The sequence below is a fragment of the Medicago sativa genome, chromosome 7 (genome assembly GCF_051527215.1).
Source record: "Medicago sativa cultivar Bolivia chromosome 7, Bolivia_mono, whole genome shotgun sequence".
Lineage (NCBI taxonomy): Eukaryota > Viridiplantae > Streptophyta > Magnoliopsida > Fabales > Fabaceae > Medicago > Medicago sativa.
In genome coordinates this window covers 76,615,563-76,633,622 of record NC_140755.1, presented here as the reverse complement: position 1 = coordinate 76,633,622, position 18,060 = coordinate 76,615,563, and the positions used below count along the sequence as shown (strand labels likewise).

The 18,060-nt window shown below is 32.3% G+C and overlaps 2 protein-coding genes and 1 long non-coding RNA gene across 3 annotated transcripts; 2 read left to right on the top strand and 1 right to left on the bottom strand.

Moving 5' to 3' along the window:
* Window positions 1–3,999: 3,999 nt before the first annotated feature.
* On the bottom strand, window positions 4,000–6,745 carry LOC146908648 (uncharacterized). Its single transcript, XM_085725847.1, has 5 exons — window positions 5,920–6,745; window positions 5,487–5,679; window positions 5,336–5,400; window positions 4,831–5,041; window positions 4,000–4,359 (listed from the first exon to the last, which is right to left on the bottom strand). Exons 1-5 carry the CDS (start codon window positions 6,378–6,380, stop codon window positions 4,096–4,098), a joined length of 1,194 nt encoding a protein of 397 aa, XP_085581973.1. The 5' UTR covers window positions 6,381–6,745; the 3' UTR covers window positions 4,000–4,095.
* A 1,137-nt stretch (window positions 6,746–7,882) lies between these two features.
* LOC146908647 (uncharacterized) lies at window positions 7,883–10,633 on the top strand. Its single transcript, XR_015018723.1, has 2 exons — window positions 7,883–8,854; window positions 8,960–10,633. It is a non-coding gene; the product is annotated as an uncharacterized LOC146908647 (long non-coding RNA).
* A 5,924-nt stretch (window positions 10,634–16,557) lies between these two features.
* Window positions 16,558–17,810, top strand: LOC146908646 (uncharacterized protein At5g65660-like). The gene is made up of 2 exons (XM_085727522.1): window positions 16,558–17,118; window positions 17,401–17,810. The coding sequence occupies exons 1-2, from the start codon at window positions 16,885–16,887 to the stop codon at window positions 17,551–17,553; spliced, it is 387 nt and encodes a 128-aa protein (XP_085583648.1). The 5' UTR covers window positions 16,558–16,884; the 3' UTR covers window positions 17,554–17,810.
* Window positions 17,811–18,060: the final 250 nt, after the last annotated feature.

Below are 18,060 nucleotides of genomic sequence, written 5' to 3'. Positions count from 1 at the left end.
ATACCGAGGTGATAGCTCTTATAAGCGAAAACACGGAGACCCTCCGTACAAAGGGGATCAATCTTCTGTTGAGTTGGCCAACTATAATATTGCAAAATTTGACATTAGACCATCTGCAACAGAGCACTCCATTTTGGGTGCTTAAGTGGGTTATGCATGTACACATCATCTATTTTTTTAATTTTCAATGATATTACTTAACAAGCACTCAATCTCTCCAACCCAGCACCTCAGAAGAAAAAAAAAAGTTAATAAATAGATCTTATTAATAACTCAATGTCATTGTATTTCAAAAAAGTTTATTGGTTTGTGTACAAATTATTACGTATGGTCCACGAAAATTAAAGAGAGAGAGAGAGAGTGCTTATATAGCCACCCTTCTCTATAAGCACCAAACATTTTTTCTCCACAATGAGGGTGTTTATTAATTTCGGTGCTAAATAGATGAAGCACCTACCATTGTGGATGCTCTTAAGATAGCTCTTTAAATAAATTTAAGATAGCTCTTAATTTAAATCCAAAGAAACGTTGAGTTGTTTTTTTTTTGAAGGAAAAAAAAACGTTGAGTTGTTGGAAAGTATATCTAAAGACAAAAAGGTGAAAAAAGTGGAAGAGATGAAAGATATCACTTAAACAAGGGTAGCTTCAATTTGATCATGTTTCTACAAGTTGTAACTACAAGATTAAGAATATTTCCTTTCACTTTTATGCAAAGACGTATCGTACCACTACAATGTTTTACAACATGTTTAGCACTTACTATTCATTATAAATTTATGGTGTATTAACCGTTAAATACAAGGTTGTTAATAAGCAAATCGCTTACAAATTGTTTACGTGTAAATTTAGTGATTCAACCGTCCCCCTACAGAGATGAATTGATCGATTCATCGCATCCTATGTCGGGATTGACGAGGCTCGAACCCGCAGCTTCCGCCTTGACAGGGCGGTGCTCTGACCGATTGAACTACAATCCCAGGAATTGTTCTAGAATAAAAGTGGCATAGTATTTTGATGGATTTTGTAGGAGGTTTGTCTAAGACTGTGGAAGTGATTCAATTTGGGTGATTGTTGATCGGTTAACGAAGTCAGCGCATTTTATTCCTATCAAGAGCGGTATTCTATTGCGAAGTTGGCGGAGATCTACACTAAGCAGATGCGTTGAATAGGTCGTTGCATATGTCGGCACTTATGGTAAAGCAATTGGGGTTGATTGAGCAATTCAAAGATTTAAGTTTGGTGAGTGAGCTAATGCGTCGAGGAGTGAAGTAACTATCATAGAATCACGAGTTTGATGACGATTGAAGAAGTCTTTAATTCAGTGTTTTCTTAACTACTCAAATGAATCAAATAATTAACGACGCTCCATGTTGCACATATTAATTATAGTTGTAATTGTAAACACTATAAATGAGTATTCCAACTTGAAAAAATATATGCATATACATAAGTATCAAAACATTAATAAAATCAATAATGATAAACAACAAAAAATTATACATCAACACACAAGTGTGCGTCAACATTGGTCACTTTACTATTCCGAATTGTATTCAATTATATTTTTGAATAAATTTTTCTATAATAATATTATTTTATTGGTCGCATTAAAAAAGACAGGAATTTAGTGGTATCATTGAAAAAGACAAACATATATAAAAAGATTATTTGTTACAAAATTAGGTCAATATTTTGACTCTTAATTTCTCTTTCCTCTAAAAAAATTATTATTGAGAAGCTACTCTTGACCGTTTCTTAGATTTCTAAAACAAATGGATGCAATACTCTTAAAAGTGATTATTTAAAAAAAATGTTTTTTTCTTAAAAAATCTACTAACAAAAGGGATTTTATTTTAAAAAAAAAACAGATTTTTTTCTAAACTGAGATTTAGTTCTATCATTAGTTGAGCTTAGCTCAGTTAGTAGGGACATTGCCAAGGTTCGGGGTTCAAACCCGACCACCAAAAAAAAGAGTTGGCAAATGTTTTGACATGTATATGAAAAACAAGGAATTATGGAATATTTAATAATAAATAGTTCAGCTTGTCGAATATTTAGTTATTATAATGGAAATCGGCTCAAAATGCATGCGAGTGAGTTAAATTTTGTTTTAAATCCGTGTTGTGCAAACCATTTGGTTGTTCGCTAATTATAGTTATAGTGGTGACGTCGAGATGAGCGACCACACATGACAGTATAAATAAAGGAGCACAAATTAATTGAAAGAGACGTTGCGGTATGCAAGACCGGAGTTCAAACATTGTATTCCTCGCTTGTTACAATCTTAAGGAGGGAAATTCTAACAAATAGACTACTTGACCAAATACATATAGAAGATTATATCTTAACGGTCAAAGGGGGTAACAATTTATGGTATTCGTGCGTTCATAAAAATATATTTTATTTTACGCGTTAGTGTAAAAAGAAGAAAGAAAAAGAAGAGAATACAAAAGAATGGATGAAAACAAATGAAAGATCAAATAAATAATTAACAGTGTAGATGTTTGTCGTTTAATTTTCAAATGATAAATGATGTAATTTATAATTTGTTAATAGAATAGTAGAGTATTACAAAAATTTATGTGTTTATTTGTAAGAAAATAAAATTAGCTATTTAATAGATAATAGAAACACAATACATAAATTTGATAGGAGTTAAATTTTTTAATCACTTTATATTTTTAACATATATAATATGTACTCTCATATGACATGCATGACTCTAAGAGTCATGTTTAATACAAGAAGAATGTGAGAGATGTGTATTATTTATAAGATTACATCGGTGGTTCGAGTATGTAATTAATGGTGGCGTTTGTGATTGAAATGCATGACTCCAAGAGTCATTTTTTATTCACGATAATGAAATGACATCAATTGCATGTGATTTACCTAATATTCAGAATTAAATTTTTAATTTAAAATTACTAATATATTTGTGTTTTTATCTTTTCTTTAGTGTGCACCAAACTGCTATTTTTTTGTGATTTCATATTATGAGAAGTGATCAATGACAAATTATAGATATTTTCACTAACACTCGTCAACTTGTTTTTGTAAGTAATCAAGTATAAAATCCCTTAATATTATGTAAATATTGTTATTGTTATTATTAAAATATAGGTCATAAAGCTATTACATTTTATTTGTCACATCTTTTTGTAGGTTTTTGACGTGACTACACTGGAACGGGACAATGTGATGCAAGTACACATGTTGGAAGCCAATTCAGAGCAACTCAAAGGTATTTGGGCAAAATCTGATTCGTTAGGCAAGTTGCGATGAAGTGAAAGCAAGTCAAAATAGAGAGATCCATGGTGAAAAGCTTAAGTGTGTTCATTTGTCGATTAACAGTTTTCTAGGCGAATTAATGTGGTTTCAGAATTTGACTTTTTCCGCCAAAGAAGATAGCTCGATTCACTAGTCAGTTGATTCAATTGGGTTCATGTCATTATCCAAAGATGGAAACATACACTGAGTGACATGTGGAGTTATATCTGATGTATATAAAGTATACAATGGATTAAGAGGAACCATTGGATGAGAAGTTATCTAAGTCTAATCCCAACACAACTTTCTCTAACTTGTCTCAACTTGCTAGCAATCCTGCTACCAAAACAATTTTACAAACCTTAATTTAGAATTTCTGTGAATTTAAAAATGATCGAACCTAAGTGCGGTCTCTGTGGTTCGATACTTTTTTTTTTAAAACCAGCATAATACTTATTATTGTACGAGGATAGGTAAGTACGTCATAGTTTGATTTTCCTGTCTTTTCACATTATTTGTTCCATTCAGATTGTTAGACGGACTTTAACTAATGTTGACTTGGGCATCACAACTATAAATTCTAAGATATAAGTATTCCATTCACTTTATTTTTATCACTTTTGTAGATATTGTGTCGCTTTATACTATTAACTTAAATGTTGTGAGTTTGTTCCCAACTACATCTTTTTTCTGGTTTAGCCTTGTATTGTTTTCGATGTAATATACATATTTGAATAAATAAATATCTTTATTTCTGCCAAAATAATTTTCCGCTCATTGTTTACAACAAAGGCTACAATATACCCTTTCATACCTTGTTTGTCATCATAAATAAGGAGAAAACATAGTACATGGAAGTGTATCACTTGGTGACTTAACTATGGACTCAACCATAAACTCCCTCCATATACCACCCATTGGACATGCCAAGTTTTCAGAACAAACCTCAACTGCTCCTGCAGGTATGGTTGGTTCAAATCTCAAGAGCTTTGAATATTCAGTCAATAGATGTAACATATAATCATACACCAATTTCATATTTACGTTCTCTTCTATGAATCTTGTCCCTTCTCTGCCAATCTCTTCTGCCTGTTGAATTATGCATAAAAAAAAAAACTCAGCCACGATTAAACAATAATTATGAAGCAAATTAATGGAAGTTTGGTTAACAAAATGACTAAATTGAAAACGTTTACAAACTTAAAGGACTTATGTGTGAACAAAATAACTTAAACGACCAATCTGTCAGAAGCCTTAAAGGATTTGTGTGTGACCAAAATAACTTAAAGGATCAATCTGTTACGAACCTCAAACTTAAAGGACTTCTAATGTAATTTAACCAAAAATATATTATATTGACATTTTTTTGTGTTAAAGATTCTAGCGGCAAAATTAACACATATTAAGTGCAAAGAAATGGAGAATCGCGAGTTCGAACTCGCGTCACAACATATCAAATGTCTCTCCGACCTTCTATCATTTGAGCTTTACTTATAGACATATATTGACATTTTATATGAGAAAATATCATAGTATTAGGGGAAGGAATATATGGATTACCTTCACTGGATGTGTATTGCCCCAATCTACAGCATACTTAATATCTTGACACATGTTTTGCTTGTTGATGGGCCAGAAGTGCTTATAAGGTACAAGACTTCTTGTAAAGAAATCATAGTATCTTGGCTTTATGAACAAGGTCATTGAGTCACATGCTATTATATATTTTTCACTCACAGACCATGATCTCCCTTCCACATAAATCTTGTACCTTCATAAAAAACCAACACAAGAAATGTAGCAATTTACTGAGAGTGACAAACCTAAAGGTAATATATTGGATTTTGATTTGGTTTAGTAACTCTGTCGCCCTGATTTCAAATTAACAGTCGAGATTTTAACTTGTTTTGTTAGCGGATATCATAAACCGTCTAATCTTTGATCTTAGATTAACAATTGAGTTAAAAAATTGTGTATAACTACGTCTTTTATTTAGATCATGATTCGTAATATATAACAGTAAGTTATGAAAAACGCATTAAAAAATTATAAGATACTTAATTACCTGTGTGTACATTGATCTTCTAGTTTTGTGCTCTTGAACCCTTGTTCAATTTCCTTATTCCAGTGCTAAAAACAAACAATATTCATTAAAATCAAGTTTTCATAAAACATTTGATAATATTATTCATTTGATAAATTATATATATATTTACCACTGAATATATACGAGCATTCCAATCATGCTGGTCTGTGACATTACACTGCCTAAGCTTATACCTTCGTGGGGACACATGTGTGTTTCCTTTCCAAAAAGCATAAGGTATCCTATCCTTCCATTTGATCTTCTTATTGCTTTCTTGCATGTCCTTCAACACTTTCTCCCATGGTTTTATTCCAGTCTCAGCCCTTCAAATTCAAAATACAACAAAACTATAAGTAATTAAATTGCAGACTATTTCTTTTTCCGTCCCATAAGTTTCTCACGCGCATTATGCAGTTTGGATTTTAGAATACAAACTGCATAAAAACCTCATAAAACCTCCAAAAACACGTTGAAATATTTCGGAGTTTAGAATCTGAATAGGACGCACGAGAACCTCCTAAGGTGAAAAAAGTAATGACCTAAATTGAATGCAGAAGACTTACCAACCCCAAAAGGACCAATCAGGAAAGACAATATCAAGAGCATCATTTTGTCCACAATAACTAAAAATAGGTGGTGGTGTCACAACTTCTTGTCCTTCAAATCTTTTTTTATCCAACACAGTTCTATCACCAGTCTCAAACAATAGCTCCAAATCTGGTACTCTCCCAGGGTACAACCTTAAAAGTTGTACTATTCCCAATACAGTGAACAAATCCCTTGTTTGAAATGAATCTGCATAAGTTTCTACATAAGCTTTTCCTTTTTTAATCACAATTCTAAGGTGTGAAATATTTTTTCCACTTTCCACCATTTCCCTTGTGATTCCTGTACTCTTCCATGGTTCCAAATCTTCATGAATCCATCTGAAGTGTTCTGGACATGTTGATGTAGATGATGATGGATCTTGATCTTGATGAAATGTTTGAATTGGATGATGATCCTTTTTGCATGTTCTTGTCATGCTTCCATTAAAGCAGTTTAGTGTGAATTGTGTTTGTTGCCTTTTGATGATTGTAATTTTGGAAGGTGAAGTGCTATTTGTTTTGAACTGATCAAAGAGAAGAAGTAAAATGACTTTGTTATCTAACTAAACATTATAGCTTTGAAGTTTAACTTATAAAGTAGACTAGGAGTAGTAGTACATTGTAAAGGGGTCAAATCAAAATTTTACAATGGTCATGACAAGATCAAATGTACAATGTATGAGTACACCACATAAAAGATTTATCCCCAAAATATTAAATCCTTTTTATTATCAATTTTTTTATTATTAGAAAAAAAATAACTTTATGTATGGGTGCGTCCGAGTAATATATGTTTGGTTTTGAAACCATAGAAGAATACCTCATATTTTACCTCATCGTTGTAAGTTTTTTTTATCGTAAACTAATAATTTTTGTTGTTTATTATGGAATTATTACTCTTTTTCCTATAAATACTTAATTATTTATTATCTTATTTTAAATATTTCTTTCTCTACAATAAACAATTAGATGATTTTGACAAAATAATCATTAATACTAATTAAAATTTTGAAAAGCCAGATAAAGAAGAACAAAAGCTTTGAAAAAAAAATGAAGCGAGTACAACGTTATCATTAAAATGAACTAGAATCTAAACAAAACACTTTTTCAAGTGTGAAACCTCAAATGAACTTAACTAATCTAAATCAAATCAAGTGCGCACTCGTTAAAAAAGATAAAACTCTCTTAACATTTTTTTTTCCGTATGTATAGCTTAGATGATAAAATGTTGTAGAGACATTTAATTTGTTAAATCAACAATAGACTATTCGATACTAACAAAGAAAACACTCAATATCTATATTTTTATTTGTTTATAAAGCTCAAAAAAATAAAAAATAAAACCTACCTCATTATCCCCTTAAACTTAGATTTTATTCAAAAAATATTGAGCATCAATCAACAAAAAAAAATGATATAAAAAATGGTAGGCATAAAATGAGAAGCATAAAGAGGTCAATATTGATTAATGTAAGTATTAAACCCAATGACAACTAAAGAAGACGAAGAAATTGAAGATAAACTTACAGGATCAAACTGGCTGATGTAGGTGTTACGATAATTTATAATAATCAAATAGATGAAGAAAAATGTGCTCACTAATACCCATCTAACCATGCTAACCTTATGCTTCATAAACATTCAAACCAAATGCAACAAGTGTAGAATGGAGTCAACCATAATATATCTATTAGAGATTCAGAATTGTTATATTATCAGTTTATTTAATAAGAATATTATATTATCATTGTTTTTCTAAATTGGGGGAATAGTAAATATGGGAATACTTTTTTATTTTTGACAAGAAATATGGGAATACTTAAAAACAAAATATGAAAATATTTCCTGTCGGAAACAATGTAATATGTTGCCTAATTTGCTAAACAAATATTGACTCAATACCTTCTTTTGAAAAAGATATAAATATAAATTGGATATTAGAGATACATAGTTTAGTTACAAGGAGTACTAGTCCTATTAGTATATATAGGTGTAACCTCCCCATAAGTGGGTTAACTTTCTCATTTGTAATATTACATTTCACTATCAATAGAACAATTCTATAAGCTTTTCTCTCCTTCTTCCATGGATGCCATGTTTCCTAACATGGTATCAGAGCAAATCTGGTATCCTCCTTGAAGGATTTTCCGCTGCATTTTCTTGAGAAAATTTAATTTTCTCACGTCAGTTTCATTTTCCTTTTCTTTCTCATTCTATTTTCTTTCCTTTCTCACTTTCTCGAGAAAATCCATTTTCTCGGAATTCTTCTTTACAATCCTGGATCTAATTCCTTACTTCAATCTCTTTCCTTGCTTCAATTCTTCCTTTTGCGCACATCGTTCATGCTTTTATTCCTAAAATCTTAAGAGTTTCAATTTCGTGTTCTTTTCTTCTTTGACCGAACACTGATTCATTTTTTTTCGATTTGGAGTTCAATTTCATGATCGATTCGTTTTCCTTGTTGTTATTGTTCTTGAATTGTGATTGCGATTCTGTCTTTCATTCCAATTTCACTTTCGTAATTTTTTTTTCTCCCCAATTCTTAGGGTTTGCAATTTCGTTTTCATCGTCTACTTTCCGCGAATGAGAAGGTTCACGTTGTTATCGCCGTATCGGCGCCATTTTCTTTCTTCAGTTTCATCACAACCTCTCGTTCATGATATTGATTCGTTCCGGGAATTCTTCTCATCTCATCAATCGTTGTTGCTTTCACGAAGTTTGTTCGGTTGCACTTTTGATACGAAAAAAAAAAGAGGATTATCTAATTCCGGGAATTCCATTCAGATATTGTTATGTTTATGCTACAGCAGCATATTCTTCTTCCGCTGAACGAAACTATTATTGGATACTTGGTGTTGCTGAAAAGGCTAGTCAGGATGAGATAAAGAAGGCATTTCACTCGATTATGGAGGTACAGAGGATGGTTTTGTGTGCTGAATTCCTAGTTGTACAATTCTCTGTGCATGTTGCTTGTTTTGAATGTTTTATGGAGAATTTTTGATTCTGGAATTTTTAGATGGAGATTCAGTTTTGATTATTTTTGAAGATTTGGAGTTATCAATTTGTTGGTGACTTTCAAGTGCAATCTACTTCTTTTTGTGATTGTGCTCTATTGGATTTTGTATTTCACTGTCATATATGTGAGGATGGGAGTCAATATCTATGTGGCTGATATTGTTCATTGCCGCTGTGAAGCTCTAGTTACCGGCAATATTGTCTCTGCAGTTCAGTCTTTGGTAATCACCTATTCTATTGTCATTGCTCTCTTTTCTCCATATATTCCTAGTGTTGAATTTGGTGAATATGCATCTTTGAAGTTGTTTGGTTTTACAAGAGTTTACTATCTGGTTTGTGTTGCAATTTTCTGCATATATGGTCTTTGTATGTGGGGAATTATAATGCTCACAAGATTCTTGGTTATTGATGAGTATTTGGTAGTTTTGAAGTTTTTTTGGCCTTTGGAACTTTGATCCTGGTTGGTTAGTGCCTATAGTGAACCTCACATGAACTTAGATGTTGAATACATGGATTTATGTAGTAGTGTAGTTCTGGCAAGATACATTCTGTTTTAGCCATCCATCATTGTGGACCTAAAGCACTTTTCCAAAAGCTTTTATTAAAGTGTATGGTGTAAGATTGAAAGGTATTGCAACTGTCTCTCTCCTATGCACTTGAAGGCTATGTGGCTTTGTTGAACAAGGCAATTTTATCATGGTAGCATGTGATTCCTTCACAATTGGTAATGGGCTTCTGTTTCCATTCAGCTAGTTGAGAATTCCTGAAGTAATTTCTGTTTGAAATTCAGCCTATTGTTTGCTTCTGGTTTGTCTATTATGGTGACAATTGAAGGCTATTTTCTTTGGATATTTGTTATGCTTCATTCTTGGAAGCATTGGTTTTTGGCCTATGGTTTGAATGCATCAACATGGATTTGTTTTCTATGATTTGAAGACACATCACATGGCTATGCATCTCTATTGGCTTGCATTTGGTTTTTCTTGTCTCGGCTTGGCATAGGAGGGCATCACTTTTATCTTTGGAAGCTTGGTCTTGTTGCTTCATGGTACTTTTGGTGTGAAGTTTGTTCAACATATGACCTCCTTCCATTGTTGACTATGGCCCTTCCTTGCATTTGGTTTTTCTTGTCTCGGCTCGGCATTGGAGGGCACCACTTTTATCTTTGGAACCTTGGTCTTGTATATGACCTCCTTCCATTGTAGACTATGGCTCTTCCTTGCACTTCCTTTTTGGATATCATCATTGATTTTGGATATCCTTGTTCTTCTTGTCTTGTGCTTCTATCTTGAGTTCTTGAGAACTCTTGATGGTTAAGCGTTGTGCCTTAATTGGCTTTGTTGATATTGGCTTCTACCGGATGGTGGTTAAGCGTTGCTTTGATGCTCCTTCCTTCAATTGGTTCAACCTTGAGTTGCGGTTGCTTCTTGTTGGATGAGCACTTGTTTGATATTTTTCTTAGCCGATGTATTTCCGGCATCTTTCCTTGTATTTTCTCATTTCAAGTTGGAAGTGTTTTGAACACCTTCCAACTTGAGGGGGACTATTAGAGATACATAGTTTAGTTACAAGGAGTACTAGTCCTATTAGTATATATAGGTGTAACCTCCCCATAAGTGGGTTAACTTTCTCATTTGTAATATTACATTTCACTATCAATAGAACAATTCTATAAGCTTTTCTCTCCTTCTTCCATGGATGCCATGTTTCCTAACATTGGATCAATACCCCGTACAGATATTATTAGAACGTCCCTAGGATCAACACCCATCAATCGACTTTATGGTTATCTTGTTACGGATAACGTTTGTCCGACAATTATCCGACTCATAGATCTAGGATACATAGTGATTTCAGGTCGAAGAATGAAAATCCTCATCATAGAAATTCAAAGGAGGTCTTCCTTTCTCTTTTGAGTATTCCTTTCCAAAATAGAAATTCATAGAATATCATGTATTTAAGTATTCTCTTCATGGAGTTGCACTCATGATTATGTGGATTTCCTTGCTGACGATGACCAACATCTTGTGTTATCTTCGTTCAAAAAAAAAAACATCTTGTGTTATCTATTTCTTAACACAAGCCATTTCCCATGTCGAGTTATCATATGATATTTTTGTAGGGTCGAATGCATTAAGTCACAAAGCATGTGATTTGTCTCCTATCTAGAGCTGTCAATTGAGCCCCAAATTTCAAAGCCCACTTGAAAAAGCCCCCACCAAGCCCACTAAATTAAAGCCCCTAATTGAACAAAATTATTTGGGGCCAAGCCCACTATAAAATCAACTTATTTGTAGGCCTAAAAAAAGCCCACATTAATTTTTTTTGGGTAAAAAAATTCCGGTAAATTTTTTTCTGGGTAAAAAAAAAATTTATGGTAATTTTTTTTGGGGTAAAAAAATCCGGTAAATTTTTTTCTGGGGTAAAAAAAAAAAATTTACGGTAACTTTTTTTTGGGGTAAAAAAATCCGGTAAATTTTTTCTCTGGGGTAAATATATTTTTTTTACGGTACAAAACTTTTTTTTTTGGGTAAAAAAATTTCGGTAAATTTTTTTTCTGGGGTAAATTTTTTTTTTTTTACGGTAAAAACATTTTTCGGTAAAAAATATTTTTTTTTTGGGTAACTTTTTTTTAAATAAAAAAGTTTAAAAAAAATGTTTATAGAAATTTTGGGGCTTGGGGGGTTTTTTGATTTTTTTATTTGTGGGCTTGCATCAATGTGGGCCTTTTTGTTTTGTGAATTTTCAAGCCCCCTTACTATGTGGGCTGGGGCCAAAACTTCAAGGCCCCATGATATTGACGGCTCTACTCCTATCCTCCGGTAAAAAAACATGATATGTTGGACCATTGATGAATGTGAGCACTAATTTGAATTCACCAATTACTGAATTTCAAGATACAACTTTTCTATACACTTTGATTAATTTCAAATTGTCTACAAAAAGACTATTTTACCAGGTTTTGGATTTAATATAAAAAGCAAAAGTCGAAAACAAAAAATTAGCAAAATAATTTTTAAACAGAGAGAACAAGAAAAACAAACAAACCTAACAATTAGATGTTTTTTCCAAAGTATAAGATATATACTTTCACAAGGTAAAGTGCTAAATCAAAAAGCCTAGGTCTGATATCAATTGAATATGCAAGAAAAACATTAGAAATGGAGGGTTTAAAGTTGTTTGACCTTAAAATCTCTTTTGAAAATCCTTTTTGAAAAACTTTCTTATATTTTTTAAATACATTTTGAATGAGAATTAAGTAACCATAAAATCAATACAAAATTAAAAGCATAGGTGAAATAAGAATAGAAACAAATTTGGTACTACTTCATAACTCAATTAGTTACAGCCTCTTGTTCCCTCGTTAAAGAGGTTTAGCTTTGGCTTTGAACAACAAAGTAATATTTGTTGAACCAAGATGCATTCTAGAACAATATCTCTACGATTTTGGTGATATTAATGTATAGAAGAATAACTGGGTACTCTAAATTTTGTTCAAGTGTGCACTATAATATAATTGAAATCTGACTCTAAAGTCAACGCTCTAACCCTAAAAGTCAACACATTGAACAAAGAAATGCAATTTTGATGCTCAATAGAAGCTCTGATGACAAAACTCTGGTATGAAGATGGTCAACAAATAGTCAAAGCTATGATCAAGTATACATCAAGTTTTGAAGACGAAGCTCTGATATGAAGAATCAAATCAATGGTCAATTCTCTAATGAACATCCAACCTAGTTTATCTGTTCTGAAGAATTGTCACTGTCCATATGTCAGAAGTACTTTTTGTCCTTAGTGAATTAAAAGAAGACACGTTACAACAACAAATAAGTCTTTGAGAAAAACAAATTAGATGGAATGGATAATAACATAAGAAGCAAAGAAACTTTGAAGCACCTTTCAACTGAAAACTCCTTATATGACAAAGATTTTGAGTCTGAAGAAAACTTCTCAAGGAAGCTTGATGTGTTGACACTTCTTCAAAGAACGGCTCTATTCGAATCTCCTATAATATAACCTTGAGAATTTGAAGAAATATGAAGGATAACACGCTATTAACTGTGCCAAAACTCACTGATCAATTCTTAGCGCAAAAACACTTAGAAATATTTTTACGTACTTGTATCTTAGAAATATTATCAAGACACAAAGTCTTTTGTAATGTGCTTAAATTTGTTTGTCGCTCTTTGAGTCTCAAGTGTAAACAAACATCGTGTAAACTCTTAATCCTGTTAGATTAAAGGAAGCCCTCAAGGAGAGGCGGAAAATCTTAGACGTGGTGCCTAAGTATTTTTGTAATCAAGAAAATCTTAAACGTAGTGTCTTTGTACAAAATTTTGCGCATTTTCGTGTGATTAGTTTAGTTGGTAAAAACATTGCATTATGAAGAGACCGGAGTTTGAACCTATATTTTTTCATTTATTCATCTTTAAGAAATGAATTTTTTTTGTTACATCTTTAAGAAATGAATTTTTAACCACTAAATTAAACTACTAATTTTTTTTTATTATTTTGTGCAATTTTTAATATTTTTTAAACTTTCTTTGCATCTATTTGAATTGTATACCTACTTATAAAATAAGGGTCAGAGCTGGTATGTAGTGAAAGATAAGTCTATAAATTTGCACTCCAAACTAGTCACTTAATCATTACACATATTAATGGGTGGAAAGTTTAAACATGTCCATACCCTAATCTCATAAAAGTCTTGATCAAATCAGCAGGCGCAGCACTCAGGAAAAAAGAGGTCTTGATGAAGTTTAAATATATTATCTGATTTCAATTGCAGTCTACTTGCAGGTATAAAAATACAATTGAACCATCAAAGACTATATTTATAAAAAGTACGTTGAATATTAAACAAGTGACAAATATATATATTAGTGAAAGGGATTAATTGAATGTAGTGGAAGTATCATATACTGCTTTGATTCTATGGCATGATAATTATCTAGCCACTGGAATGATACATCATATAGTAAGGGACCAAGGCTTATCACAAAACCATTTGCTTGCTTGTTCATTGCGAGACAACACAAATTTATCACATAGATGCTCAAGTACAGATTTTACATTGACCCATGAATTTTAAAAGTTGTACACAAATGTCCTCTACTTCACTTTGTTCTCAATGGTCCCCAATCCTACATGCTGTGATAAACCTACATGTATATTTTTTTTCTTCTTTTGACGGAAAAAAAAATTACAAGCTCTTATAACTATAAATTATCCACTAGAAATTCAAAATTGATTTCGCAAACATACCCATACACATCGCATGGCATTGGTAAAATTCCATGGAGTGGTTATCCACAACAAGAGTTTGAACACTCTTATTGGTTTAAATCATTATGGGTCTACACTTTAAAAATTGAACCCACACAAAATGATGAGACATACATTGATTTCATCCAATAAAAGAGTGAATGTTACAGAGAGTGTTGAAAGGTGAGCGTTGTTAGCATTCCTGCCACAACAATTTAGGAACCCGCTCTTTGCCTACGAAGCATTGTTGTCCAATTTGGATAAGACTATACATTAATTAATATTTTGTTTGGTTTCGAAGAGAAAATGAGAAAAATAAAGATATACGAGGAAAGAACAAAATATATAACCTTTGGAGAAGGGAACATTAGAATCAATCAAGAGTGTGTTTTTATGAACACTAATGCCTAAATTTTAATTCTAAATGTGATTAATGGCCTAATGAAGAGTGCATTAGTACCATCGAGTGAATTGTATGTCACTGGCATAAGTTGTGCTTTGGTTGTTGGTTTGGAATTTGAAATACTCAAGTTGTTATTTGAGTAAAAGTTGGAATAGGTAAATTTTGCAAACCAAACATAAATAAAATCATACTAGTTAATAAACATTGTTTCTCATTTCATAGAGACGCTGCAATATGTATGAATCAATGTTGGACGAAATTCTAATCATTAGACTGTTTGACAAAAAAGACAATGCTTTTTAATTTGTCTATCCTATGTGCAAGTTCTCTAAAGTTAGAATATAAAGGATTTAATTTGTTAATCCGTTGAGCACCCAATTAAGGTAAGTCTTTGAACTGGAACTGCTTGTCATGGCAACAAGTTGGATACTAGTGTTGCCCATCTTGTTGTATGGTTATCCAGTTTTTGTTTTCACTTAAAAAAACTTTTGTTAGTGTGAAAGAAAATATTCCTTTTTTGAATAATCAGCAAAATTATAGATCTTACATTTACATTGAAAATGTGCAATTATCATCAGCACAAGATTCACCAGATGAATCAATTCCATCTTATTGATTTTTATCATTTAGATTTTATAATCAACTTATTTCAAGTAATTCACCATTCACGTTGATAAATTATTATATTTTCTAACTCAAAGGTCCCATATTAGCACAAATTATAACTCAAAGTGTTGTATATTTTGACATAAAGAAAAGTTTTCTTCGATCTCATGATTACTACAATTACAATATTACAAGTCTATACGTCTGCTTTTTCATTCTTATTTTCTTTCAACATTATTTTTATCTTTTTCTTTTTTAATGTAATAATTACTTTAATGGAAAATATAGTATTTCTTTAGCTTCATGATTCATATAAGTGGATGTTTCGTCACCTCCATTGCAAAGCCAAAGATCAGTGAGCCCACTAACCTACCGTACCATTTTCCGGACATGACATTATGGTGCAATATTTTTGTAGAAAATTTCACCCTCTTTTTGTAAACTTAGATATTTTCTTTATCTTAAAAAAAAAGATATTTTTTTGAAAGAAAAATACTGTGGAGGACATCTGAGATGCATTTCAAGGGAAAAAGTTACGATAGGAGATTCGTTTGTCAATAAGACTTTTTTTTTATACTAAACCAAGTGACGAAGTCTAAACTTAAAATTTAAATATAGTGTCTGTTAGCGGAAAAATTCAACTATATGTATCAACTCTACTTCATTTGATGTCCCAAACCAACTCAAGGAAATTTATCTAGAAGGGGTGTTGTTGGAAGGAGCAAGTACGAATTGTTTGTGGTGTCCGAAGACTCTTGAAGCAGAGGATCATTTGTTTTATTGATACAACTTTATAGGAAGGGTTTGGTACTTAAACTTTAAGTGGATTGGAACATGGTGGTTTTACCCGAAAATGTTATTTATCTACTTGACTACTTTGCAAACCATCCTCAAACAAAAAACATCGGAAGGGGTTAATGTTTATTTGGCAAGCCAAATGTGAAAGATTTGGGAAGCCAGAGATTAGTTTGTTCTCTCTTTGAAGTGTTGTGAGGTGAAAGAAATTGTGAAGGGTGTAAAATCAACCTCTTGGAGGTGGACGTGGTTCCTAGCTAGGAAAAAAGGGAGCTTTGTATGTATTATGAGTGATTTCCAAACCCGTTTTGTTGTCTTAATTATTGAATAGGTTTTTTACGGATCAAGTATCCTTTATACTTTTCCCATAATATGGGTCAAGTACTCTTTATACTATTCTTCTTGTTAATAAAATTTTGACATTCCAAATAAAAAATACTAGCTTATCTAACAAGTCTATATCTAATATTAGTATATAAAATATGTAAGGTTAACAAAATCAGCTTACTTGAGACTCATAACTTTGGAAATATTTCAAAAACACCATGAAAGTTTCTTTACTTTCCTCAACTTGCTCCTTTTCTCTAGTTGATACACCCTCTAAAGTGTTTAAATATCCCACGCCTACTTTCCTTTCCCGCAACACTTCACCAACTACACAATCCTTTTCTTTCCCATTTTGCTTGCCACCCTTTCTATTTCATATAAATCATATCCCATAAGTTATAGTTAATCCTTCCTTAATTTCCTCAGCGACACACACATCCATATATGAGTAGTAGTATTTTAAGAAGAACAACACCACCAGCATCAGCATCAAAACAAGCAAGTTATAAGAGCTTATCAAAGGTAATATGATGATGGAGAGCCCAGATCTTTCCCCACCTCAAGTAGACACATCTCGACCGTCCCTCGGTTTCCCACTAGGTACTGCTCTCCTCTTGCTCATCATCTTCAGCTTAAGTGGTATCTTCTCATGTTGCTACCACTGGGAAAAGTTTCGTTCACTTCATCAATCTCTCTCTCATCTTGAGGCTCCACAAGCACATACTCAATCCTCACCTTCCAAGTCCAAATCTCACTCCACGGTAATAATTTCACTCTTTCTTCATCTAGGCTTATTTTTTCATAATTTGAGTAACACATTCATAATTTGAAATTATAAAATTGGTATACTATGCATATGTAAATATTTTTATCTCACCAAGAGAAAATTATAATCAATTCAGATGATTCTAATGACCATTTTACAACTGTATGATCCTTTTTTGACTTACAACGTCAATGTCAAGCTTTTAGCACTAAATTCGCGCTTTGTGACTATTGTTGTAACTAATTTGAATTTTACAATTTTGTTTGTTGGTGGATAGGAAATGGAGGGTGAAAAGAAGGGGCAGAGTGTGACAGTGTTGATGCCAGGGGATGAGGTACCGAAGTTTATAGCCATGCCTTGCCCGTGTCAGCATTCGCGGCTAGAAGAGATTATTGTCAACATCGAGAAGCCATCAACCAAACCACCGTGATCACCATGGTAGTATGTTAATTATCGATCACAGATTAATTAACTTACCATGTGTATAGAAGAATTAATGTGCATGTGCATTTCGCCACCAATTGTTTGTATTGATACATGTCTCATATCACAATGTGTTTGTCAGAAATGAGCATAATTCTGCAAAAATTAATGTAAAATTACGATGATTCAACGTGATTGTGCCAAACACATTTGTCCCGACAAAAAAGATATATATATATTATAAAAAGACCAAGGGATTATGCAGGTGGCAGGGCAAGGCAATTTCATTTGATTCGATGTTTGTTTTCTTAAACATGTCTCTTCCTACTGTCTCAAGTATGGGAAAGGAAAGTTCTTTCCCATGATGGGAAAGTTGAACCACAGCCATAGATTTAATAGTTTTTTATTTGGATGGTTAAGATTTATGACCTGTTAATGGTTATAACTTGTTGCTTGGTATTGTGAACTGCAACAGTGGACCCAATCGATTTATTAAACAACATTTGTTTGTAAC